Source organism: Primulina tabacum, chromosome 3 (genome assembly GCF_025594145.1).
Source record: "Primulina tabacum isolate GXHZ01 chromosome 3, ASM2559414v2, whole genome shotgun sequence".
Classification (NCBI taxonomy): domain Eukaryota; kingdom Viridiplantae; phylum Streptophyta; class Magnoliopsida; order Lamiales; family Gesneriaceae; genus Primulina; species Primulina tabacum.
This window is the reverse complement of record NC_134552.1, coordinates 9,223,864-9,250,648: the sequence shown is the minus strand read 5'-3', so window position 1 is coordinate 9,250,648 and position 26,785 is coordinate 9,223,864. Positions and strand designations below refer to the sequence as shown.

General features: G+C 37.3%; 2 protein-coding genes and 1 pseudogene across 7 annotated transcripts; all 3 read left to right on the top strand.

Moving 5' to 3' along the window:
- Positions 1-306: 306 nt before the first annotated feature.
- On the top strand, positions 307-13,016 carry LOC142540031 (uncharacterized). 3 transcript variants are annotated; one of them, XM_075645881.1, is made up of 3 exons: positions 307-447; positions 518-595; positions 999-11,395. In XM_075645881.1, exon 3 carries the CDS (start codon positions 1,352-1,354, stop codon positions 2,750-2,752), a length of 1,401 nt encoding a protein of 466 aa, XP_075501996.1. In that variant the 5' UTR covers positions 307-447; positions 518-595; positions 999-1,351; the 3' UTR covers positions 2,753-11,395. The 3 variants fall into 3 exon arrangements, 2 of the variants coding, with proteins under 2 accessions (XP_075501996.1, XP_075501997.1); XR_012819008.1 differs by lacking the exon at positions 307-447 and adding an exon at positions 12,228-13,016 and having other exon boundaries at positions 525-595; positions 999-3,872; XM_075645882.1 differs by lacking the exon at positions 307-447 and having other exon boundaries at positions 525-595; positions 999-2,195; positions 2,486-11,395.
- On the top strand, positions 11,311-19,633 carry LOC142538374 (phospholipid-transporting ATPase 1-like; annotated as a pseudogene).
- A 1,576-nt stretch (positions 19,634-21,209) lies between these two features.
- On the top strand, positions 21,210-26,763 carry LOC142540029 (histidinol dehydrogenase, chloroplastic). Of its 4 annotated transcripts, none has more exons than XM_075645876.1 (15): positions 21,210-21,285; positions 21,379-21,473; positions 22,409-22,530; positions 22,686-22,738; positions 23,629-23,701; positions 23,806-23,907; positions 23,993-24,094; positions 24,193-24,264; positions 24,340-24,402; positions 24,494-24,535; positions 24,751-24,810; positions 24,911-25,021; positions 25,374-25,544; positions 25,817-25,907; positions 26,241-26,763. In XM_075645876.1, exons 2-15 carry the CDS (start codon positions 21,389-21,391, stop codon positions 26,522-26,524), a joined length of 1,431 nt encoding a protein of 476 aa, XP_075501991.1. In that variant the 5' UTR covers positions 21,210-21,285; positions 21,379-21,388; the 3' UTR covers positions 26,525-26,763. The 4 variants fall into 4 exon arrangements, with proteins under 4 accessions (XP_075501991.1, XP_075501993.1, XP_075501992.1 ...); XM_075645878.1 differs by having other exon boundaries at positions 21,238-21,285; positions 21,379-21,455; XM_075645877.1 differs by lacking the exon at positions 21,210-21,285 and having other exon boundaries at positions 21,292-21,455.
- Positions 26,764-26,785: the final 22 nt, after the last annotated feature.

Below are 26,785 nucleotides of genomic sequence, written 5' to 3'. Positions count from 1 at the left end.
TTCAGAATGAAATATAAGTTGTTTAAGAGCTCCTAAGCTCTTCAAACTTGTTTGATCAGTTATATTTTTTTTAAAAATATGAAGTATCTCAATTCCAAAATAAAATTATTTGAATGACACCATATGTCCAACACTTTCAAAGAAATAGCTGGCTTCCAATCATCGTCCTCCCTTTGACCCCTCATGTCTGTCTTTTTTTTTGGGATTATGCATCGATTTCCAATCACATCGGACCAAATTTTACGCCACCTCGAGCCTAAAATCTGCTCCAGTCGCCTTGTTATTTATTTCTTATACATCCTTCAAGTAAAGTACAAGCGCGCCAAACTTAAATCCATGCGAGTTCTAGTTTAAGAATTATAAAAATAAGGGAATACATTCTCAGGGGCCATTTTGTACGGAAGTTAAGCTTTCCATCTTTTGGGGCGGTGATAGATAATACCATGTGTGAGTTGTTTAATTTATTTGGTGGAATTCGGATTTTATGTATTTAACGGGCTGTTCTTGAATTTTTCAGAGTTATGGAGATTGTGACGGAGATTGCCACCTGGGTTTGTTTGGATTTTCCGGTTTTAGATACGTTTGTTTTATTCTGGTGATTATTTTGGGATTCACACTTGGGGTTATCTCGTGAATTTTATGCCTTTCGTTTGTTACATGCTGGAGTGGTCTTTGATAATCAGATCATGGCTTCTCCAGTATTGATTCACGCACCTTGAATCTTTAATATTCCTTCTCTTATTGATTTTCTACTGACCACAAACCTTCTTTGGAATGAATTCGAATTCCCTGGTCGAAATAAATGAATATTCTATTGAGATATATTCTATTCATGGCATATATTCTGAGATCATGTATTTTTGGAATATATATTGTTGTATATGTTTAGGCATGAGTTTAGGAATTAATTTATAGTTTCCTCCTTTCTCTGGTTTGTATATATACATGTAAGGTATATCAATAAAAGCGGGAGATTAACCATTTCTTCATGGTATCAGAGCAACACGGCTAAGATACATGACCGTCATGGCCGACGACACCGATAAGTGTAATGCTCCACCTCCACCTTCATCTTCTCGAAATGACCATACTTCTCCTTTTTTTCTTGGCTCGCAAGACAGACCTGGAGATCTCATCACTCTGGTCCGTCTTCGACACGACAATTATGATGAATGGGCAAGGTCCGTGCGTCTTGCTCTGCTATCTCGCCGGAAATTCGGCTTCATCGATGGCACAATTATGGAACCTAAAGGACATTTTACAACGGAGGATTGGCTTTCCATTCATTCGATGCTTGTTTCCTGGCTAATGAACACTATGGATCAGGAGGTTAAGTCCACTATCTCCTTTTATGATGATGCAGCTCTTGTGGAATGAAATGCAGGCACGCTTCTCTGTCGTTAATGGGCCCCGAATTCAAGAGTTAAAAACTGATTTAGCTAAGTGTGAGCAATCCAAGAACATGACTGTTTCTACGTATTTTGGGAAGCTTAAAGTTTTGTGGGATGAATTGGCTAATCATGAACCCATTATTACGTGTAAATGTGAATGTAATTTGGGTAAGGCACATGAAAATCGACGAAATCATGAGCGTTTTCATCAATTTGTGATGAGTTTAAATTCTGATTATTATGCTCAACTACGTACTACTTTGTTGTCTCAAGAACCTTTACCCTCTCTTGATCGTGCCTATCAACAAATTACTCGAGAAGAACGTGTTCGTGGAATTACTCGTACTCGAGAATCTCCACCGGAAGTGGTGGGTTTCGCCATTCGTTTGGAAAGACGTGGCCGAGCGAAACCAGAGAAGATTGACAAGTCCGGTCTAATGTGTTCTCACTGTCACCGGCCCGGACATGACATTGTTACCTGTTTTCAGCTTCTTGGGTATCCAGAATGGTGGGGAGATAGACCTCGCACTCAAGGAGCCACTTATGCTCGTGGCAAAGGTGGTGGTCGTCGTGACATAGACCCACTCGTGGCTGGTCGGGGCAGAGGAGCCATTGTGCGTGCGGTGGCGGTACACAGGTGTAACAACATGGTTGAAGCTTCGGTTGATGGGCAGAAAAATTCTTCCAATGCTATAGCTAGCACGTCAAACACTAAAGCTTCTCTTCCAAATCTGAGTGCGGAACAATTGCAGACAATAGCAGCTATGTTTGGTATTTCTCAGTCCTTTACCGATTGTCTACATGGTGAGTTTTCTAAAACCTCTTGGATTATCGATACTGGTGCTTCTAATCATGTGACGGGGGATGAATCATATTTGTTTGATGTTCATGATATTGCTGCATGTCCCGTTGGACTCCCTGATGGACAGAAAATAATTGCTACTAAAGAAGGAAGTGTGAGGCTCTTGAAAGGATTATATCTTAAAAATGTGCTTTATGTCCCTAAATTGCACTGCAACTTAATTTCAGTTACACAACTCATTGATGACATACACTGTTGTGTTCAGTTCACTTCTGATATGTGTGTTATTCAGGACCGTCATACGAGGAAGCTGATTGGAACGGGTGAACGGAGAGATGGTCTTTACTACTTCCGGCAACCGTCTACAGTGCAAGCTATTTCGGTGGATGGTCCGTCATCTTCGTTGGAACTTTGGCATCAACGTCTTGGACAACCTTCGGAGAAAATAGTAAAAGCATTACCTTTCTTTCCTAATTCTAGTGATACATTAAATAAGACATGTGATGTGTGCCCTCGTGCCAAACAATCTAGAAATTCTTTTTCCCTTAGTGATAATTAAGCCTCTCGAATTTTTGAATTGGTTCATTGTGATCTATGGGGACCTTACAGTACAATTTCCTCTTGTGGGGCTCGTTATTTTTTAACTATTGTGGATGATTTTTCCCGAGCTGTATGGGTTTATTTGTTGACTGATAAATTGGAGGTATTTAAAATGTTTATGTCGTTATTTGCAATGGTTGATCGACAATTTGGTCAAAAGGTTAAGGTTGTTCGGAGTGATAATGGGACAAAGTTTAACTGTTTGACGGATTACTTCCTTTCAAATGGGATTTTATTTCAAACCTCTTGTGTAGGGACTCCATAACAAAATGGTAGGGTTGAACGTAAACATCGTCATATTTTAATGGTGGCAAGGGCATTGCGTTTTCAAATCCATCTTCCTCTTTATTTTTGGGGTGAATGTGTCTTGGCAGCTTCTCATTTGATCAATCGAACACCCTCTCATGTTCTACAGAATAAAACACCATATGAAATTTTATTTAATACTCTATCTGGTTTTGATGAATTGCGTGTGTTTGGATCATTATGTTATGCTCATAATCAACGAGCTAAGAATGATAAATTTGCAAGTCGAAGTCGCAAATGTGTATTTGTTGGGTATCCCTTTGGTAAGAAAGGGTGGCGGCTTTTTTATCTCGAAAATAGAAGTTTCTTTGTTTCTCGGGATGTTAAGTTTTTTGAAAATCATTTTCCTTTCGCTGAAAATGCTCATGCTACTATTAGCTCTAAATCTAGTTTTGGAAACCTGAATTTGGCTGATGATGATTTTTTGGGAGACCCTACATCGTTGCCTAATGAACTTGAGGCCATAGACGACTCCTCCCCACTTCACGCCGCCAACCCAAGTCCAACAACTACCACTATAGAGAATGCTCCCATTTTGAATCCCGCAGCTATTCCTGAACCACAGTCTGGCCCTGACGAAGATCTGGACTCATCTCAGCCCACATCTCCACTCCAACGTTTATCTACAGGGGGCAGCAGGGTCTGCTATGGATTCCACCAATGAGACTCCCATGGGTCGTGGCTTACGTGAAATGACTATGTTGTTGACATTGTTATCACACCAAGTCCATCTACTCTCTCTCCCATTTCACCCGCGCTACGAGTTTCCTCAGGTGCGCCCTTTCCTATAACACATTATATTAATTGTGGAAATTTTTCTGTTGGCCATCGGAAATTTCTTGCCGCTGTTACTACAGGTCGTGAACCGAAATCATTTAAAGAGGCTATGATAGATGTAGGATGGCGTCAAGCTATGCAAACAGAAATTCGTGCTTTAGAGGATAATGGTACTTGGACTATGGAAAAATTACCACATGGTAAACGCGCTCTTGGCAGTCAATGGGTCTATAAAATCAAGTACAACTCTGATGGCAGTGTTGAACGACTTAAAGCTTGTTTGGTCGTTTTTGGTAATCATCAAATTGTCGGGATCGATTATAACGAAACCTTTGCACCAGTTGCAAAGTTGGTCACGGTTCGTGCTTTCTTAGCCATTGCAGCATCTAAAAATTGGGAGCTGCATCAGTTGGACGTGCATAATGCCTTTTTGCACGGGGATCTCAATGAGGAAGTTTATATGAAGCTTCCTCCTTGTTTTGGGTCCTCTCAACCTCATATGGTGTGCCGTCTTCGAAAGTCATTATATGGCTTGAAACAGGCACCACGGTGTTGGTTTTCCAAACTTGTTAATGCTTTTATGGTTTTCTCCAATCCTATGCTGATTATTCCCTTTTACTTTTACTAAGGGTGCTATTCAAATCAACGTTTTGGTGTATGTTGATGATTTAATTATTTCTGGGAATAATTTCACTGTTTTGCAAGTATTTAAGAACTATTTGAGCACGTGTTTTCATATGAAGGATCTCGGAGTTCTTAAATACTTCATCGGGATTGAGGTGGCACGAAGTTCTGCTGGTATATTTCTTTGTCAATGGAAGTATTCTCTCGACATCATTTCTGAGACTGGTCTTCTAGGTGCCAAGCCTGTCACTTTTCCCATTGAGCAAAACCATGGGCTTGCACATGCTTCAGGAGCACCTTTGTCTAATCCGAAACCTTATCGGCGTTTGGTTGGTCGTTTGATTTACTTAACAGTCACTCGTCTTAATTTGGCATCTCTGTCCATGTAGTATCTCAGTTCCTACAGGAACCAAAACAGGAACATTGGGAAGCTGCCTTGCGTGTTGTCCGCTATTTGAAGGGGCTCTCCTGGACAAGGAATCTTACTTCGTGCTGATAGCTCTCTCTCTCTGACAGGTTGGTGTGATTTTGATTGGGCCGCTTGTCCTCTTACACATTGCTCTCTCACGGGTTGGCTTGTGTTTCTTGGTCATTCCCCAATTTCCTGGAAAACCAAGAAACAACCTACTGTGGCACGTTCTTCGGCAGAGGCTGAATATCGCTCTATGGCTTCCCTTACTTGTGAATTTAAATGGTTAAAGGGTCTTCTTCTAAGCCTGGGGATTCAACACCCCACTGCTATTGGTCTTTATTGTGATAGCCAGTCGGCTCTACATATTGCACAGAATCCTGTCTTTCATGAATGAACAAACACATTGAAGCTGATTGTCACTTTGTTCGTGATGCTATCCAAGATGGTACTATTCTTCCTTCTTATGTTCCTACCACAGCTCGCAGACATATTTACCAAGCCTTTGGTAACACGTCAATTTCAGTTTCTGCTTTCCAAATTGGGAATTTTTTATCCTTATGCTCCAACTTGAGGAGGGGTATTGAAATATATTCTATTCATGACATATATTCTGAGATAATGTATTTTGGAATATATATTGTTATATATGTTTAGGCGCGAGTTTAGGAATTAATTTATAGTTTTCTTCTTTCTCTGGTGTGTATATATACGTGTAAGGTATATCAATAAAGGCGGGGGATTAACCATTTCTTCATATTCTGACCAAGTTCCTAACTTTTTACAATATTTATCCTCCCACCGAAGTATATAATCTATTCAGTCGATTCACTCGAGGATATCAGATGGCCGCTCTGTCAGGGATATGAACTTTAGTGATCTTAGATCACAGTCGGCAGCAAGACACATGTCGAGGGGTGTTGGTTCTGATTTTTTTATTATTAAACCATAACGGGATTGGTCCCAAGTGGGTTTAGCACCTCCTATAAAGAGATTAATGATGATGATGCCAGATTAATTTATACAAATGATCCTGGGAAAACCAATGAGAAGTTTGAATATGCGGGGAACTTCATTATGACTGGGAAATATTTTATCTTGACTTTTTTGCCCCGGAATGTGTTTGAACAATTAAAGGCAAGCGCGCGCGCGACTGCGCACAGACACGCGCGCAGGCGCGCCTGCTACTGTTCACGAAGCAAATTTTTTTTGCTTTTCCTCAGTTTTCGTCCCTTACAAGTTCCGACTACTCGTTTGAGTATCATTCAGAACCACCGAACTTAATATTCGTTCATTAAGCTTCGTTCTTCGTTTCGAATTTTTTCAAATCAAACATATTGATTTATTTGCTTAATTTTCATTCATTAAGCATCAAAATTCCAACAATCCCCCACATGAATGAAATTAATGCATGAATGCTCGTGATGCATAAGAGAGAGTATATACGAAAAATTATCACATCGGGAGAGGTAGCTTTTGGCTTTGAACCTGCCCTAGTAGAATACAATCGGATTTACTAGGCCACGAAGTGAACTTGATGTCTTGAACTTCTTGGCGGTTCATGTAAAACCAGACAACTGTACCCACATGATAACCTTCCTTCCATTTCCATTTTGTTTTATCGGTTGTGGCCGTTTTGGCCATGGAACACATCTTGGCTTCATACGTGTTTCATCGAGGCAGCCCGTCCTTACACGTACATAGGTGATCTCCTTGTAAAAGGGTATCCTACTTACGCCGCTTTTTTAATCTACGGAATCATTAAAAATACAATACTTAACCTCACTACCATTGTAGGCAACTTCACTCATCGTCTTAGGAATGAGGAGTTATTCCCCAAGTTCTCATAATTTAGTTGTCCCATTGAACCAAGATCTTGGGATCTCCAATCTACAAGGTTGGGTTGCCACTATGAAAACTTTATTTGGTAGGTTTTAAACCCATTCCTCTTGACAGACAGTACATTTGATCTCTATTTAATGCTTTTGTAAACGGATCCGCTAAGTTATCCTTTGTTTTGATATAATCAACATATATAAATCCATTAGAGATCAACTGTCGCACAGTATTATGTCTTCGACGAATGTGTCGAGACTTGCCATTGTACATACTGTTTTGTGCTCTTGCAATTGCCGACTGACTGTCGCAATGTATCAAGATTGCTGGCACTGGACTTGTCCAACATGGAATGTCCTCTAAAAAGTTGCGAAGCCATTCAGCTTCTTCTGCAGCTTTATCTAGCGCTATGAACTCTGATTCCATGGTAGATCTAGCAATGCAAGTTTGTTTCGATAACCTCCAAGAGACTGCTCCTCCACCAATGCTAAATACATAGCCGCTGGTGGATTTGGAGTCATTGGTATCAAAAATCCAATTTGCATCACAGTATCCTTCAAGTACTGCAGGATACCTTGTGTAATTTAGTCAATATTCTGAGGTGTGCTTTAAATATCTAAGCACCCTTATTAATGCCTTCCAGTGTGCATTACTAGGATTACTTGTAAACCGACTTAACTTGTTAACCGCACAAGCGATGTCAGGTTTAGTACAATTAGTGATGTACATAAGGCTTCCAATAATTTTGGAGTATTCCAGTTGAGAAACTGATTCTCCACGATTCTTCGCCAAATGGACATTCACGTCTAATGGCGTTTTTACTGGGGTAGAGTCATAAGCGTTAAACTTCTTTAACACTGTTTCTACATAATGAGATTGAGATAGGACTATTGCTTCTGGAGTTCTAAAGATTTTAATCCCTAGAATTACATCAGCAATACCCATATCTTTCATATCAAAATGTTTTGTCAACATTTTCTTTGTACTCTTAATCAACTCTTGGCTATTCCCCATTATTAGCATGTCATCCACATATAGACATACTATCACATAAGATTCTCGAGTGCCTTTAATGTAAACACATTTGTCACACTCATTAATCCAAAAAACGGCCAAATAAAATGCGTCCCATGCCGAAATATCACAAGTGCCCCCTCGTCCCGGGCCATCGCACGGAAAACTATAACCAAAATCAAAAATACTTCTCTTTTTAATTATTACAGGTCCCAATTGATTCAACAATTGGATTATTGGAGTTATCGGGTTATTAGTCTAGGATTTATCTTTTTAACCATATGAATTCATTCTGGAGCAGTATGGGCTAACGAAGCATGGGGATCTTATTGGAGTTGGGATCCAAAAGAAACTTGGGCTTTTATTACTTGGATCGTATTCGCGAATATATTCGTAAACCAGGTCGGCCAATCCGTTTTAAATTTAAAAAATTTCTATAGGGTCTTTTCCTATTCCTTCTATGTCGCAGGGTTAAAACCAAAAAATAAGATTTGTACAAATTATACGTTTCGTCACCACTTTGTGGAAAATCGTTAGGTATGAATATGTTAGATACATGTGACTCGATTGGTGAAATAGTATCTCTCCCCCCAAAAACATGTTCTTTTTTACCGACGCACAAAGAAAATATTTTGTTGCGAATGAACAAGATATTGATTAAATCCATTTGACAATACTACCTTGTCAAATTTTTCGTGTCACTGCTTGGGCGCTTGTTTAAGTCCGTATAGTGACTTAATTAAACGACAGACATTTTTTTCTTGTTCTTTAATAATGAAGCCTTCAGGTTGCTCCATATATATTTCTTCTTCAAGTTCACCATTTAAGAATGCCGTTTTGACATCCATTTGATGTATCTCAAGGTTATGCAAAGCTGCAATAGCAATGAGCACACGAATGGATGTTATTCTTGAAACTGGTGAATACGTGTCGAAGAAATCATGACCTTCTCTTTGTCTATAGCCTTTGGCCACAAGCCTGGCTTTGTATTTTTCAATACTTCCATCAACTCTCATTTTTTTTTTCAATATCCATTTGCAACCCAATGGCTTGGTACCTGGTGAAAGATCCACTAGTTTCCAAGTATGGTTTTGCAAAATAGAATCCATTTCAGAGTTGATGGCTTCTTTCCAATAGGGAACTTCAGGGCTAGCCATAGCATCTTGTATGTTCTTTGGTTCATTCTCCAACATAAAAGTATGGAAGTCTGAACCAAAGGACTTTGAGATTCTAGCCCTTTTGCTTCTTCTTACCTCTTGCTCCTTTGAAGAACCTTATAATGGTATAGCATTTTCATTTAGAGTTGGATCATGTGTAGGTACTTGACCTTCATGCTCCATCTCAAATTTTCGCTTGCTAGAACCATTTTCTTTCTTCTCTTTACAAGGAAATATATTTTCAAAAAATACTGCATTTCTTGACTCAATTGTCATGCCCGTATTCATTTCTGCATTTTCAGATTTGTGCATTATAAACCTATAGGCAATACTATTATGTGCATATCCGATGAATATGCAGTCGACCGTCTTTGGTCCAATTCGCTCTTGTTTAGGCTTTGGTATTTCAACCTTAGCTAGACACCCCCACACTTTGAGATACTTGTCGGAAGGTTTGTGACATTTCCACAATTCATAAGGTGACTTGTCATTTTTCTTGTGGGATATCTTGTTCAGGATGTGATTAGCCGATAGTATTGCTTCCCCCCACAAGTTTTGGGGTAGTCCTGAATTTATTAACATAGCATTCATCATATCTTTCAGAGTTCGATTCTTTCTTTCGGCAATGCCATTCGATTGTGGTGAATAAGGAGCAATCGTTTCATGAATTATACCCACAGATGTGCAGAATTCATCAAATGGTGCTCCGTATTCGCCCCCTCTATCGCTTCGAACCCTCTTTATTTGTTTGCCTAGTTGATTCTCAACTTCGGTCTTATAACATTTGAATGCTTCAAGAGCTTTATCTTTCGACCTCAAAAGATATACGTAACAGTACCTTGTATTATCATCAATGAATGTCACGTAGTATCTTTTCCCTCCTCTAGTTTGTACAAACTTTAAATCACCAAGATCGGTGTGTATTATTTCTAGAAGAGTTGTACATCTTTCAATCGAGTGGTAAGGCGCTTTGGTCATTTTTGCTTCAACACATATCTCGCATTTTTGTGTTGGATCGACATTGTGTTTAGGCAATAATTCAAGTTTCATTAAACGTTGCAAGGTATTAAAATTTACGTGTCCTAAACGAACATGCCATAAATGAGAACACTCAAGCAATTAGTAAATAGAACTTTTGTCTTTATTACTTTCAACAACATTTTGGCGCATAGCCATTACATTCAACTTGAAAAGGTTCTCATCGAGATATCCTTTTCCAATAAAATTATCATTCTTAGTCAATACAAACTTGTTAGACCAAATACTAGTCTAAACCCATGTTTGACCAACAGAGACCCCGACACGAGGTTCTTTCTTATGTCCGGTACATGAAGTGCATCAACAAGGGTTACTTCCAAACCCGATGTCATCTTCAGTACAACATTTCCGGTGCCCACCACCTCAGATGTAGCGGAGTTCCCCATGTAAAGTTTTCTCCCGGTCGATGGAGTGTATGTGGAGAACATCCTCTTGTTTGAGCTTATGTGTCGAGTTGCTCCAGTATCAACCAACCACTCATTTGGGTTTTCCACCATATTGGCTTCCAAAATAACTGCAAACAAATCGAGTTGAGAAAAATCAAATGGTACCGACCTTTCTTGAACTACGTTGGCTTGAGGATTTCCCTTCTTTGGCCTCCTACAATCCTTAGCCATGTGATTCGGTTTTCCGCAGTTATAACAAGTGCCTTTGAACTTCTTCTTGTTTGGTGGTTGTTGGCCTTGTTGTGGTTGCTTCTCAAACTTCCTCTTCTTCCCTTGAAAACTTGATTCAACAATGTTCACACTTGCTGCCATTTTACTTGCCTTGGCCTCGGTGCTCTTGTTGTCCTCTTCTATCCTCAATCTCACAATGAGATCCTCCAATCCCATCTCCTTTCTTTTATGCTTCAAATAATTTTTGAAATCCTTCCACAATGGAGGGAGTTTCTCGATCAACGCAGCAACTTGGAAAGATTCGCTTAAACTCATTCCTTTCGCATGAATCTCGTGCAAGATAAGTTGTAGTTCTTGCACTTGACTCATCACAGATTTTGAGTCCACCATCTTGAAGTCCAAAAATCTCCCAACAATGAAATTCTTCAAGCCCGCATCCTCCGCCCTGTATTTCTTATCAAGCATATCCCAAAGTTCCTTGGCGGTCTTGACTTGACAATACACATTGTACAATGCATTGTCAAGTCCATTTAGGATGTAGTTCTTGCACAAGAAGTCACTTTGGTTCCATGCATCCAAAGCGGCCCTCATGTTGGTATCAGTCTCGTTTTCAGCTACGGTGGGAGGATCCTCTTTCAAGAACCTTGACAAACTCAATGTTGTGAGATAGAAAAGCATCTTTTGTTGCCATCTTTTGAAGTCCGCACCGGAAAACTTCTCCGGTTTCTCTCCTTGTGCAATGCTTGCATGTGGTGTTGTAGATGTTGATGCCATTGAAATTCTTCTTGCAAATGATCAAAAAACCAAAATTCTTCTTAAGATTGTTGTTTGTGGTATTCAAATATGGATTGTTGTTTGGGGTATTCAAATATGAGAGGAAAGCAAGAAGAAAACAAATAATATGGCTTGTAGAGGCAAGTGTTGAACACTTTCTCCTTAAGAAGAATTTGCCCCTCACAATGTGCTAGAGGTTTGTGGCAATCTTCTCCCAAGATACAACTACAACACTTGAATAATGAGCACTCAAATATTCAAGTTCTATCACAAAGAAATGAAGAAACTCTCTCTTGTTGAAGTAGGAAGAAGAACAATATGCTTATGATATGTGTAATGTGTTTTTGATTTTCAAAAATCAAGCATTTAATGTTTTTCATGTGAAAGGACATGATCTTTCATTCATAGGGAGTGTCCCTTGGCCATTGTAACTGATCACAAGCATCAAACAATGCCAAAAGAATGAAAAAATGTCAGAAAAACTCGAAGGGACGCGTCTGTGCGCGCAGGTGCGCGCTGCCGAGCCCTCTCGGCAGCGCCTGCGCGCAGATCTCGCGCAGGCGCGCGCCTGCTTCTGTCTCGGCAGACGCGCGCGCGGCTGTGCGCAGACCCGCACGGCTGCCTCTGTCATAGGCGCGGCTGCGCACAGACACACGCGCAGGCGCGCCTGCTACTGTTCACGAAGCAAATTTTTTTTTCTTCGGTTTTCGTCCCTTACAAGTTCTGACTACTCGTTTGAGTATCATTTAGAACCACTGAACTTAATATTCGTTCATTAAGCTTCGTTCTTCGTTTCGAATTTTTCCAAATCAAACACATTGATTTATTTACTTAATTTTCATTCATTAAGCATCAAAATTCCAACAGTTCTGCTGGTTACAGCCATTAAGGATGCATATGAAGACTATAGGCGGCACCGATCAAACAAGATTGAGAACAACTGATTGGCCTGGGTGCTTGCAAATGAACAGTTTCAGCAGAAAAAATGGAAGGACATATGGCTTGATGATATCATCAAAATTTATAGGAATGAAAGTATTCCATGTGACATGGTACTACTTTCCACGAGTGACTCTACTTGAATTGCTTACATTCAGACTACAAATTTGGACAGGGAGTCAAATTTGAAGACACAATATGCAAAGCAAGAGACACTGACGAAAATACTTGGGGAGGAAAGGATTAGTGGGTTGATCAAGTGTGAAAAACTCAATGGGAGCATTTATGGATTCCATTCGAATGTGGATCTCGATGGAAAGTGTATTTCTATTGGGCTGTCAAATATAATACTATGGGGGTGTCAGCCGAAGAACACTGATTGGACCCTTGGTGTTGCAGTTTATGCTAGTGGAGAGACCAAAGCTATGCTCAACAACTCTTTAGATCCATCAAAGAAAAGAAGCCGTCTGGAGTCACGTATGAACCCGGAAATACTTTTGCTTTTTCAATTTTCCTTGTTTTGTTGTGTACCATAGGATGTGTTGGCCATGGTTTTTGGATAAGAAGACATGAAGATGAGTTGGATCTAATGCAATTTTACCAGGAAAAGGACTATTCAAAACCTGAAGTTGATAATTACGAATACTATGGTTGGGGAATGGAGATATTCTTTATTTTTCTCATGTCAGTTATTGTGTTCCAAATCATGATTCCCATGTCGTTGTACATATCCATGGAGCTTGTACGTGTTGGTCAGGCGTATTTTATGATCCGTGATGATAGGGTGGTTGATCAGTCCTTAAACTCTAGCTTTCAGTGCAGGACTTTGAATATAAATGAAGATTTGGGACATATAAAAAATGTTTTCTCTGACAAAACTGGTACTCTCACTGAGAATAAAATGGAATTTCAATGTGCCAGTGTTGGGGGTTTAGACTTTAGCAATGGGGAAACAGACTCTGAAAATGGGCAAATAGAATGTTTAGTTCAAGGTATTATATAAACAAATCGCGTCCATGATCTTCGCTCATGTACATTTCTCTCACTCCTTTTCTTTTTATTCCGTGACAATATTCTGTATCATAATATGCCAACTAGTTTTGTTATGACCATATTTTCTGTTCTTTCGTCATTTGGTTTCAGTTGATGGGATTGTTTTGAGGCCAAAGTTGAAGGTTAAGATTGATTTGGAGCTCCTGAAATCATTAAAAAGGAAATGCACGAATGAGGGAAGGCTTGTTTATGACTTTTCGTGGCATCGGCAGCTTGTAACACCATTGTGTCTCTAACTATGGAGACATCTGATCCTGCTGTTATGGTCGTAGAATACCAATGGGAGTCTCCAGATGAACAGGCATTGGTCTATGCTGCTGCATCCTATGGTTTTATGCTCATTGAAAGAACTTCAGGGCACATAGGTATTGGTATTCGAGGGGAAAGGCAAAGGTAAATCAAAATTATTTCACAATTATTTTTTCCCACTGTATTTGCTATTGCAATCATGGGTTTCCCTTTTGTTTATAACCGTGACATCTATGGGTATGTTTGCTTATGTTTCAGGTATTTTTGAAAATTCTTACTGAACATGTATTTTTGGGAAATGTGATGTATGCTGGTCATGTTTTCTGATGGAGTCCTTGTCTACTGTAGATGTTTATGCCATGTTAAAGTTTATTGTGTTTATTTAATTTTTAAATTTTAAGCATATATTTTAAAATATTAAATTATAGTGTTTTGGGTTAGAATTAGAATATAATATAATAACAGAATTATTGCTCAGGTTGTGAAAAATTGATTAAAATAACGATTATACTGGAAAGCTGAAAGTTTATTGAATATGTATTCATGATTAAAAGTTTGAAATGATGTGTGTACTTTTGTTTATGTTTTCTGGAAATGAAGAAATTCCTGGAAATGGTAGACAACATAAGTATTCTTTTCAATTTTCAGCAAAGGAGTATGTGTCATATTGTCGGAAGCTTAGTGTCTTTGAGATGAGAAGTTGCTAATTGACTGAGAAACAAATAATTATTTGAAATTACATTGTAAAGCCTATGAGATAGGGAGATACTATAAAAAAAATACATTCCATCATATATGAACTAGTCTACTGTGAGAGTTTTAATTGTGCTTTTCATACCATGATCTTCATTTGTAGCATTCCTGTTTGAGCTCGTATCATGTTTTAATATTTTTGTTTAGTTTTTCATTTTTTTTTATCTTTGATTGTTTGCTTTTCCTATTCATTTTGTTACATTAAACATTTTAAGTATATATTTATTTTAATTGTGCTGCAGTTTCAGTGTCTTGGGTTGGCATGAGTTTGACAGTGATTGAAAAAGAATGTCAGTTATATTAGTTTTCCCTGATAAGACAGTAAAGGTGTTTGTAAAAGGAGCTGATACCTCCATGTACATTATCATAGATAGGTCGTTGAACTTGAACATGGTAAAAGTGACTGAAGGGCATCTGCACTCTTATTCCTCAAAGGGCTTGAGAACACTTGTTATAGGAATGCGGGGTATGAGTGCATCTGAATTTGAGCAGTGGCAATCATCTTATGAATTGGCAAACACGACCTTGATAGGGAGGTCAGCTTTAATTCGCAGAGTTGCCAACAACATAAAAAATAATCTTAGTATTTAGGTGCATCGGAATCGAAGACAAATTGCAGCAAGGTGTGCCAGAAGCAATCATGTATTTGAGAACTGCTGGTGTAAAAGTCTGGGTTTTGACCGGAGACAAGCAAGAAACAGCAATTTCAACCGGTTACTCTTCTAAGCTCTTAACAAGTAAGTGGCACAGATACTAATAAAAAATAACAATAAGGACTCGTGTAGAAAGAGCTTAGAAGATGCTTTAGTTATCTGTAGGAAGTTCAAAATTGATTCAGATGCCGCGTGTAGGAGTCCAGTAACCGGTGGAAGTCAACTTGCATTAATTATTGATGGTACAAGCCTCGTCTATGTTCTGGATACGGAACTTGAAGAACAAGTAGTGATTTGAAGAATGCACTAATCTCTTCTCCCTTTCCATGTTCTAAACTGCATTGCCATTCTTTCCTCTCTCCCCCTCTCTCACTCACTTCCACATGTAGAAAATAAATATCCTTTTGCCATCTGATTTATTTACATTAATTTGTCTGCTGCTTTTTGAATTATCAAGCAAATGCGCTGTTGTATTGTGTGGTCGGGTGGCTCCATTGCAAAAGGCTGGAATTGTTGTCGTGATAAAGAATAGAACGCCTGACATGACCCTTACCATTGGTGATGGTAAGCATCATTATATATCTGCTTTAGGTGAAACAAGCAGTTTGGAAACGGGCATAGAGAAAGAAAGTTACTTAGTGTGCCATATGGTTGAGATTCAATGATTTAGACTTTTTCTTGACACAATGATTAGGTGCAAATGATGTTTCAATGATCCAAATAGCTGATTTGGGCATTGGAATTAGCGGACAAGAGCTGTCATGGCGTCTGATTTTGCAATGGATAAGTTCAGATTGTTGGTCCCATTGTTGGTTCATGGACATAGGAATTATCAGCGGATGAGCTCTATGATATTGTACAACTTCTACAGGAATGCTATTTTTGTGCTCGTCTTATTCTAGTGAGTATCCTTTGGAAGATCAATTGTCTCTTTCGCAGTTGTTAAATTATTTATGAATATATTCAGTGAGTATATGGATAGCAGTTACATATTATCTGGGATCAGGTTTTATCTGATCTTGAATTTAGCTTCTAAAATTGAGTTACGTCAAAGAACTAATGTAAATGAAATTGACAAAGTGACGATTGATTACATTTTGAGTTCCTATTATCATCTTGTAATGAGTAGAAAATGTTGATCCCCCACCTGTATCAAAGTCTTAATTAATTTTTTTTTGTTGATTGTTCAATTATATTGATGTTAATACATGAATATAGTAAGAACCATTTACAAAAAGATTGGAACTACCCTAGCATAAAAAGAAAATTTCCTAGAAATATTGGTTTTTAACCAACACCACCTCAATTTTTTTTTCTCTTCACAGGTTTCACATTGACAACTGCAATCACCGATTGGAGCAATGTCTGTTCAGTTATATGTACATCTTTTCCGACAGTCCTTGTTGGAATTCTTGATAAGTATTTAAATAGAACCACTCTGCGGAAGTACCCTCAACTTTATACGGCTAGACAAAGACAAGAAAGTTAGAGTGGAAAATTATTCTGGGTAACAATATTGGACACGTTGTGGCAAAGCGTGGCTGCCTTCTTCGTGCCTCTCTGGTTTATTGGGGTTGCGACGTGGATGGTTCAAGAATAAGTGATCTTTGGACCATTGGAGTGGTAATATTGGTGAATGTACACTTGGCCATGGATGTAATCCGGTGGTATTGGGTAACTCACGCGGCCATTTGGGGATCTATAATTGCTACCTTCATTTGTGTCAATTGTTATCGACGCACTGCCGTTTCTTCCTGGATATCGCTAAATCTACTTTACTACATCAGTATCGTGTAGATATTTCCATGATGCTTAGATAAGATGAATTGTGGATGTTGAAGGGTTCTTTTGCTTGCCATATTGTGCATTCTTGCATATTTGACTAATCACTAAACGTTTGATTATAATTTGTTTTCAATCAAGTCAATATATGACATATAATTGGCATGATGAGCACTTTTTGTTTGGCCTAAAGCTTCGAGGGTGGGTTTTTTAGCAAGTTCACATGTAGTTTGAGTTTGCATTGCACAAAATTTGAATCCATTTGCGGACCTTGCACTGCCTAGGGGAATGGATGGTATTAATGGAAGCTCTTTATTTGGTTCCAAACATCAGCAAAAGAGTGGCTATTCGAGTTTTGGGTAATTTAATTTCCCCTGACGATTGTGTGACAAAAAACTTGGCTATGTTTAACCTTAAACCTTAGGGCCAACCATTCATGAGTTGGCACTGAGCATATTCAGATCTTTATGTTCCTTTAGATATATCAAGTTCTCTCAGTATTTAATAATATTTCTGTTATTTACTTGATTTATCATGATACTGCAACATATATGACATCTCCATAAAGAAGCATATAGGCAACATCAAAATTTCATGATCATCAGCCACCTGCAAGAGCCGTTGAAGATTTTGAATAAATTTTGTTGCCATGAAAGAGGAAATTGAGTACTGTTCTCTATCATTTGCAGGGCCTTCTTTCATTTTGCCAATACTAAATTGTTTTGGGCGTGCTTGGTTGGGGTCACGATAAGTGCACTGGTTCCTCGTTTCGTTGTATAATTATTTGTTCAGAATTACAGATCCAATGACTTTCAAATCGCCAGAGAAGCCGATAAAAATGAAACTTGAAAGGGAGGAATCACACGATGCACAGATCTAGATGAGCCAGATTTTTTTTGACCAGGTAGATGGGCTGTATTCACTTTTTGTTGTAAGATAGCTTCAATTCTTTAGGCCACTGTTGAGATGATCTCCAGCTTGCCTGCCAAGTTTTCCTTGTTTGTTGTAGTAAAAAGGATATGGATAGTGTGGTCTCTTGCAACGGAGGCTATAATTGTACATGTATCTATGCTTTCAATAGAGAAATAGTGTTAGTTATTTGTAAAGGAAAAAAGGAGTAAATAACAAAATGTACATTTTTTTTCCTTTTTGAAATAACTAGTGATGCCAAAAGTTGCAAGTCATAATGTGAACCCACGAAATGGGACTAGAAGAAGAGATGAGTGAGTGAGTTTTTTGGGATGGCCGATTTAATTTCTTAAATATAGTCACATACCTCTCCATTTTTGTTTTGTCATTCGACTATCAAATTTTTATTATTATTTTTATTATTATAATTTTATTACAACAAGTCTTGAACGCGAGAGCTGTGTTACTATTTGATAAACTTCGTGAGATTTAATTTGGACAAAGACCAATGTGACTACTATCAGTTTAGTTATAAATAAAAGTTACTAATTCGATGGATGCTGTTATAATATATTTTATGAATAAAATAATCATGACGTGGAATTTTGCTCTTGGATTGCAAGTACTTCGATTTTTATTCACTTTGTTTGTATATGTTCGACATTTTTTTGATCGAAGTCTATTTGTATCTTTGTTGTTTGTTAACTCGAGTTCCATTGAAATTTTGATGAATAGGGGAGTTGAGTTACCAACTACTTAGATCAACAATTTCCTTATATTTGATGCTGTTGGCATCAGTTGATAATCTTGTCAAGGTAAAATTACTTCAATTTTCCTATCACTTTCGTTGAATCTCCTATCATTCCGGTATACAAAACCATTTTGTGATCTTAGGAAATCTGGGAGAGTTCTCCGCAAAGGATGATATTTTTTGCTATGAGAAATGCGTGGCTTAGATTGTTGATTTAAGTTTGTACATAGGTCCTCTGATTGGATCTGTTTATCGGTCTCTGATTTGTTTACATGATTTAACTTGTACTTGGTGATGGTAAGCATCATTATATATCTGCTTTAGGTGAAACAAGCAGTTTGGAAACGGGCATAGAGAAAGAAAGTTACTTAGTGTGCCATATGGTTGAGATTCAATGAATTAGACTTTTTCTTGACACAATGATTAGGTGCAAATGATGTTTCAATGATCCAAATGGCTGATTTGGGCATTGGAATTAGCGGACAAGGGCTGTCATGGCGTCTGATTTTGCAATGGATAAGTTCAGATTGTTGGTCCCATTGTTGGTTCATGGACATAGGAATTATCAGCGGATGAGCTATATGATATTGTACAACTTCTACAGGAATGCTATTTTTGTGCTCATCTTATTCTAGTGAGTATCCTTTGGAAGATCAATTGTCTCTTTCGCAGGTTGTTAAATTATTTATGAATATATTCAGTGAGTATATGTGTAACGTTCCCAGGAGGTTACCCATCCCAAAATTTCCCTAAGTCAAGCACGCTTAACTTTGGAGTTCTTATGTGATGAGCTATCGAAAAGAAGATGCACCTTCGTGATATGAGTAGTACAAATCAAATCTTTTAAGCCCTCTTCAACTATACAGTCCATTACATTGAACAGTCTTGGAATCCCTCACATTTCGGTGTGGGATCGGTTCATTCATGTTCCCTCCACCTAGAAGCCTGCCGGGAGCCGCTCATTGTCCGTGCAACCTCATGGCACCGGCGATCACCCCCCGTCCTCTTCGGCCCCGGGCCTCACAATATGGATTGCAGTTACCTATTATCTAGGATCAGATTTTATCTGATCTTGAATTTAGCTTCTGAATTTGAGTTACGTCAAAGAACTAATGTAAATGAAATTGACAAAGTGACGATTGATTACATTTTGAGTTCCTATTTTCATCTTGTAATGAGTAGAAAATGTTAATCCCCTACCTGTATCAAAGTCTTAATTAATTTTTTTTGTTGATTGTTCAATTATATTGATGTTAATACATGAATATATTAAGAACCATTTACAAAAAGATTGAAACTACCCTAGCATAAAAAGAAAATTTCCTAGAAATATTCGTTTTTAACCAACACCACCTCAATTTTTTTTCTCTTCACAAGTTTCACATTGACAACTGCAATCACCGATTGGAACAATATCTATTCAGTTATATGTACATCTTTTCCGACCGCCCTTGTTGGAATTCTTGATAAGGATTTAAGTAGAACCACTCTGCGGAAGTATCCACAACTTTATACGGCTAGACAAAGACAAGAAAGTTAGAGTGGAAAATTATTCTGGGTAACAATATTGGACACGTTGTGGCAAAGCGTGGCTGCCTTCTTCGTGCCTCTCTGGTTTATTGGGGTTGCGACGTGGTTGGTTCAAGAATAGGTGATCTTTGGACCATTGGAGTGGTAATATTGGTGAATGTACACTTGGCCATGGATGTAATCCGGTGGTATTGGGTAACTCATGCGGCCATTTGGGGATCTATAATTGCTACCTTCATTTGTGTCAATTGTTATCGATGCACTGCCGTTTCTTTCTGGATATCGCTAAATCTACTTTACTACATCAGTATCGTGTAGATATTTCCATGATGCATAGATAAGATGAATTGTGGATGTTGAAGGGTTCTTTCGCTTGCCATATTGTGCATTCTTGCATATTTGACTAATCACTAAACGTTTGATTATAATTTGTTTTCAATCAACTCAATATATGACATATAATTGGCATGATGAGCACTTTTTTGTTTGGCCTGAAGCTTCGAGGGTGGGTTTTTTAGCAAGTTCACATGTAGTTTGAGTTTGCATTGCACAAAATTTGAATCCATTTGCGGACTAATTTTATGAACCAAAATTAATCCTGAAACTCTCATTTTTATTTTAGCTTTAAATTCTTTCCCAAATTTTAATATAAAAAATCATTAATATTTTATTTTAAAAATAATTTTCATTACTTCATTTAAAAATAATATCCTAACATCATAATTTTAATAAGTTTGAAGTTCTAGTAATCTGGTCTTAAAAAAATAATATTCTTACATTAATATTTAAGAAAAATCATAATTATATTTATAAAGAAAATCTAAACTTTAGTACATGAAATAACAAAGTTTAATCATGATTTTTTTTAATTCAAAATGATTTATTGTATAATTTTTAATTAAAAATTTTAACTAATTTTGAAATGTTTATCTAAGTTTTCTTTGTGCTAATAATTTATATAAAAAATTAATATAAAATTTTTTCATATATAATTAAAATATATTTATATTGTAAGATTCTTTATCTTTGTTAAATTTTATTTTTTTATCTTTTTTAAAAAAAATTGGGGCCCTAAAATATAATAAATATGATAATCTAGTCCTTACCATTATATTTAAACATAAGATTAAAAGTGATGACTAATTTTGTTATATTTTAAAAATTTTAAGGATTAAAAATATGAAGTTGAAATGTTTAATAATCAAAAGTGTTTTAGTAAGAAAGTACAAGGATTAAAATGTATTTTTCCCGCTAAATTCGTTTCTTTTTCTTCTTCCTTCTTAAATTTTCTTTCCCGGTGGTCCTCCTCCTCTTCGCCAAGGTTAGCTTCAGGCTAAAACCCTAGCAAAAGTTTGATTTTCATTGTTTCAATTCGTTACATGTATCAGCAGTAATTCGATTAATCGTATTGAAGGTGGTTGTTAATGGACTGTAGACTTATCTCTTTGCGTCAGACCTTTATCCCCTCCAAGATTACTCGATCTCGTCCAAGTAAGTTCCCTACAAATGGTATGTGTTCTGGGTTAATATACATTTTACTTTAATTTCGACTCCTTTGACTTTGAACGTTTGAAAGTTGTACCGACCAATTGAACTGCTCGGAATATGTTGAATTTGCTTTTTACAGGTGAATTTGCTCTAACTATGCTGCAGGAAACTCAGGGGCTAGATTGGTTGACAAACCGCGTATTTTTTTCCTTAAAATTCCAATCTTTTGCATTTGTTGAATTCGGAATCCCCATCTACCTGCTGGTAGCGGGTTCATAATTATTATGGTAGCAGTACTTGGCATTTATATCGTCACTTCATAGATATGTTTTTTTAAAATCTCAATTCAAGCTTGATTCTGCAATATTTCATTGTTGTTTTTGGGTCGATGTGTTCCTTTTTTATTTTTTATGTTTACACACACTTCCAGTCAATGACTTCATGCATCTCGTCATTCCCCCTTTTTGTATCAGGGATTGATTGTTGAAGTTAGGAAACTGGATTTTGTATATGAAATCGCTCTCTGCTTAAGTGGCATCCTTGTTGTTATCTCTCGAGTTAATGCCCTGATGACCTCATACTAACGAATATAAGACACAATCATGAAATAATCTTCGTATCCTTGATGGTGTCCATGATGCACATGTGCGTTGAACCATTCTTTGGACGAGAAAAGACTGTAATCTGAGAGGGCTATATTTCTGGATTGGTGGACGTTATTATATACTGTTTGGAGTAACATGGACTAAGTGTATCCCATATAATATTATAACATGCAGATTGTGCAATTTTTTATAAATTTTCTCTGTGATAAAATGCATTTTTCAATCAAGGGTATAAGTTTTCTCGTATGTATGATATTGACATAGCTGTATAAGATTGTGATTTTACATCGTACTTTCAGTTATATGATCTGTATCCCATTTCTCTTTTATCTCTTTTTGCACTTACTACAGGATTATTCTCACCCACTTTGAATTGTTCGATGAAGACTTATAAGCTGTCAGATCTGACTAGGACAGAGGTTGATTGCCTCAAAACTCGTCCTCGAATTGATTTTTCTTCTATTTTCGGTGTGGTGAGTCCTGATGTTGCTGCGCAAGTTGGCAACTCTTTCATTGAAATGTATTTTCCTGTTCTTCAGATTTTTCTGGGGAAAACGTGTTTCATAAATATCATGTTAACCTTCTTAGCTGCTAAACTTGAATTTCTCTGACGTGGCTGCTAAATCAGGTTCAGCCCATTGTTGATGACATCCGAAGCAGAGGCGATGCAGCTGTCAAGGAGTTAGTGCTTCTTTACTCCTTCATTCTGATATTGCTTTATTTTTGTTGTCAGAAAATTGGCCATGCAACATACCATTTGAAACTTCCATCAGAGTAGTTTTGGGGGGACGAGATATTTGAGGGCTCATTATGGTTGGAGAAAAATTTCTAGCATACATTTTTTGATTGGGTAGTAGACTAGTAGCATAAAGAGTCGCTTTGATTTGACTTCGTTTATAGAGTGAATGATTTCTAAGCTGCCTCAGTTTCATAGGGAAACAATAATTATAGTGTATTATTTTACGTGTGTTCTACAACCAATGACAGGTTAAACTATCTAGATCATGGAGTTGTTTTTAATTATTGAGGCTAATCTCTGAATTTTATTGAGATTTTGAAAGAAATATTAGAATGAAAATTTTACGTAAATCCTACCTAATTAACTTAACACAATTATCATTCTGGTACAAGATGCTTAATGGGTATCTGTGCAAGAGGCAAGAGTTTATAACATTTTGTTTTCCTGTGTTGATAATCTATACTTCTAGGACCGATAGTTTGATCTTGGAAAAGCAATATTTTCTATAAAATAAAAAATTGGTTTATCCTAATTAGCTCTAGGATCCTTGTTCTGCTAAGAGTGCAAAAATGAATAATAAAGATCCTGATAAGAACTGTTTGTAGCCTCGGAACCAAGTGCCTCCTCATGTGTATGTTCCCATGGGTTCTTTAGTAGAGGATTGTGGCTCTTGCCAACTCCTATTCTGGTTTTCTTTTCTTTTTACTCTGCATCTTTGTGCCTTTTGAAAGAAGTCATGGAATAAAATTGTTTCTGCCTTTTTTAAAATGAGATATTTGGCACACTTTGAACAATTGCAATGATAATTAAATTGCTTATATATTTTTGACAGCTATACAATTCAGTTTGACAAAGTAAAACTAGACAGTGTAATAGAGAATGTCAATGATCTTCCAAATCCAGTGGTACATATCTTCTCAATGTGTTCAAAAATGGATCATGCTACTCTTTTGTGTTGTTGATTGTGAATTCACATTGTGCTAGTACTAACAGTTGCTTCTATAATTAGCTTGATCCAGCTGTTCGAGAAGCTTTTGATGTGGCCTATGATAACATTTTTGCTTTTCATGCTGCACAAAAGCCAGTTGAAAAAATTGTTGAGAACATGCAAGTAAGCCACGCGTGAGTGAGAATGTTGTTCCACCATGATGGTGTTCTTGGAACATTTGGGGCATAACTGAGTACAATTTTTACAGGGTGTTAGATGCAAAAGGGTGGCACGAAGCATTTCATCTGTGGGTCTTTATGTTCCTGGTGGCACCGCCGTATTACCTTCGACTGCTTTGATGCTTTCAGTTGTATGTAACTTCATTTACTACATCTGTTTCATATGCAAGTTTCTCGAACTATTGTTGTGATTGTATCCACTTTGCTGATATGGTTTTCCCTAAACCAGCCTGCTCAGATCGCTGGATGCAAGACCATTGTGCTTGCAACTCCCCCTGCTCAAGATGGCAGCGTTTGTAAAGTAATTGGTCTCATCTTAAAGTATTATAAGGTTGCTATATATTGCTCACTAGCCATGGCTTGTCTTGTCTTGTAGGAGGTTGTTTATTGTGCTAAGAAAGCTGGTGTAACTCACATTCTTAAAGCTGGGGGTGCTCAGGTCAGAAGCAGTATATATTTTAGCTGTATGTATTATGTATTCACACTAAATACGCTTTGTGATGCTTTGAAATTTGATGTATTGCGTTCAGGCAATCTCTGCCATGGCATGGGGGACTGAATCTTGTCCCAAGGTACCACATTACTATATTCATTTTATTAATATCACATTCTTTACTTTAGTGAACACGGAGAAAGATATACGGGCCTGGAAATCAGTTTATCACAGCTTTGAAAGTAGGTTGAGAAGAAATACATGCCTGGGAGTTTACTACTAGCGGTTTTACAACAATTTTATTTTACTTTGTTTCAATGTTTATATGATTATTCAGCACCACTTTTTATGTAGGTTGAGAAGATATACGGGCCTGGAAATCAGTATGTCACAGCTGCAAAAATGCTTCTGCAGGTATTCTTTGATTTTGATGGCTAAAAAATTGTTGTGTTGAACATTTTTTTGTACATTATATTACTTACAAAGTTGTTAAACTATCATCCTTGCTCAATAGAACAGTGAGGCTATGATTTCAATAGACATGCCAGCTGGACCATCAGAAGTGCTCGTCATTGCTGATAAACATGCCAGTCCTGTTTACATAGCAGCAGATTTACTATCACAGGTGCTTGGCAATTTATAAAATACAACATTCTTTGATTTTACTTATTATTATATCTGAATATTCATTATAAATTTTTGCTGCCTCAATTATGGTTATTTTTTTTTTTTTAGTGAAAAACATAATAGTTTTGTTTATATGTTGGCCAAAGAAAAGATTCAAATAAGTTAGAGATGTTACCTAAAACATGTTATGATAGCAAATTCAAGGTAGAGTAACAAGGGAATTTCACTTTTTTTGTTGCCATTTATGATGTTTCAAGGTAATTACATAGGAGATCATTTTGTTAACTGCTTAACTATGATATGCTGTTATGTTTTTCTGATTGTTCAAAAGATGATGCTCTCAATTGTAGGCTGAGCACGGGCCTGACAGCCAAGTCGTTCTTGTAGTTGCTGGAAATGATGTGGATCTAACTGCTATCCTGGATGAAATTAACAAGCAATGCCAAAGCCTTCCTCGGGGAGACTTTGCTTCAAAAGCACTAGATCATAGCTTCACTGTTTTTGCACGCGATATGGTTGAGGTTTGCCTGGGCCTTTTTGAATATATATTCTTACTGTACAAAATTGTCCTTAAAATATTCATACATCATCGGCTGTATAAAGTTTGAACATGATAGGTCAAATTTTTATCGAAAAAAAGTTAAGGCTGTCAATTCCACAGGTTTTAGGAATTATAGATAGTGCATGGCAAATTATTTTGTTGATGTTTTACTTAATTCTGTAAGGTTAGGCCTTCATACTTTTTTAGTCCAAATTTTACTAGGGCTAAATTGCACCCCTTTGCTGCACTCAGGCAATTGGCTTTTCTAACTTGTATGCACCGGAGCATTTGATCATCAATGTGAAAGATGCTGAAAAGTGGGAAAGTTTCGTCGAGAATGCAGGTTATTGCTATGCATGTCCTTTGTTCTATGTCTTCTGGTTTTTGCTGGTTGTATCATTTGCATGGTACTTCTATTACTTCTATTGCTGCCATTCTAATTTGTTATTGGTGCATAAGTATTGGGTACATGTTACAAAGGTAGATCAAATTTGATGTTATCTTTGTTGTGATAAATTTGTGATGGTTTTATTGTGATTGTGATTGATGAATACCATATAAGATTTCCAAGACTATATAATCATAAATGTGTGCTTTCCATGTTCTAGATTGATATCTCACCAACAATTTTTTAGACGAGAACTTATTGAATTTACATGGTTTATAATCCATGCAGGTTCTGTATTTTTGGGTCCATGGACGCCCGAGAGCGTGGGAGATTATGCAAGTGGTACCAATCATGTTCTTCCAACTTATGGTTATGCACGGATGTATGGTGGAGTATCATTAGATGCCTTCTTGAAGTACATCACAGTACAATCGCTGACAGAAGAAGGGTTAAGGAAGCTCGGGCCTTATGTAGCAACCATGGCTGAGGTCGAGGGTCTGGATGCGCACAAGAGAGCCGTGACCCTCAGGCTGCAGGACATTGAAGCTAGACAATTATCAAATCTGAGATAAGTATGTCAAATTCCTTCTGCTTCTCTGTACGATTATCAGCTCAGGACAAACATCTTTAAATTGTCTGATTGTGTGTGTGTATATATATATATATTATCTTGATGGTGGATAACAATGCCGTATCTTACCGGGTAGAAATTAATTCACCCGAGAAACAAAATGTTGACAAAAATTTGAACGATGGTAAGAACAATATGTAGTAAACCATTGGGGAACTCCATATTTTCAGGTTACTTTCATTGCTTTGATTGCGCTGTTATG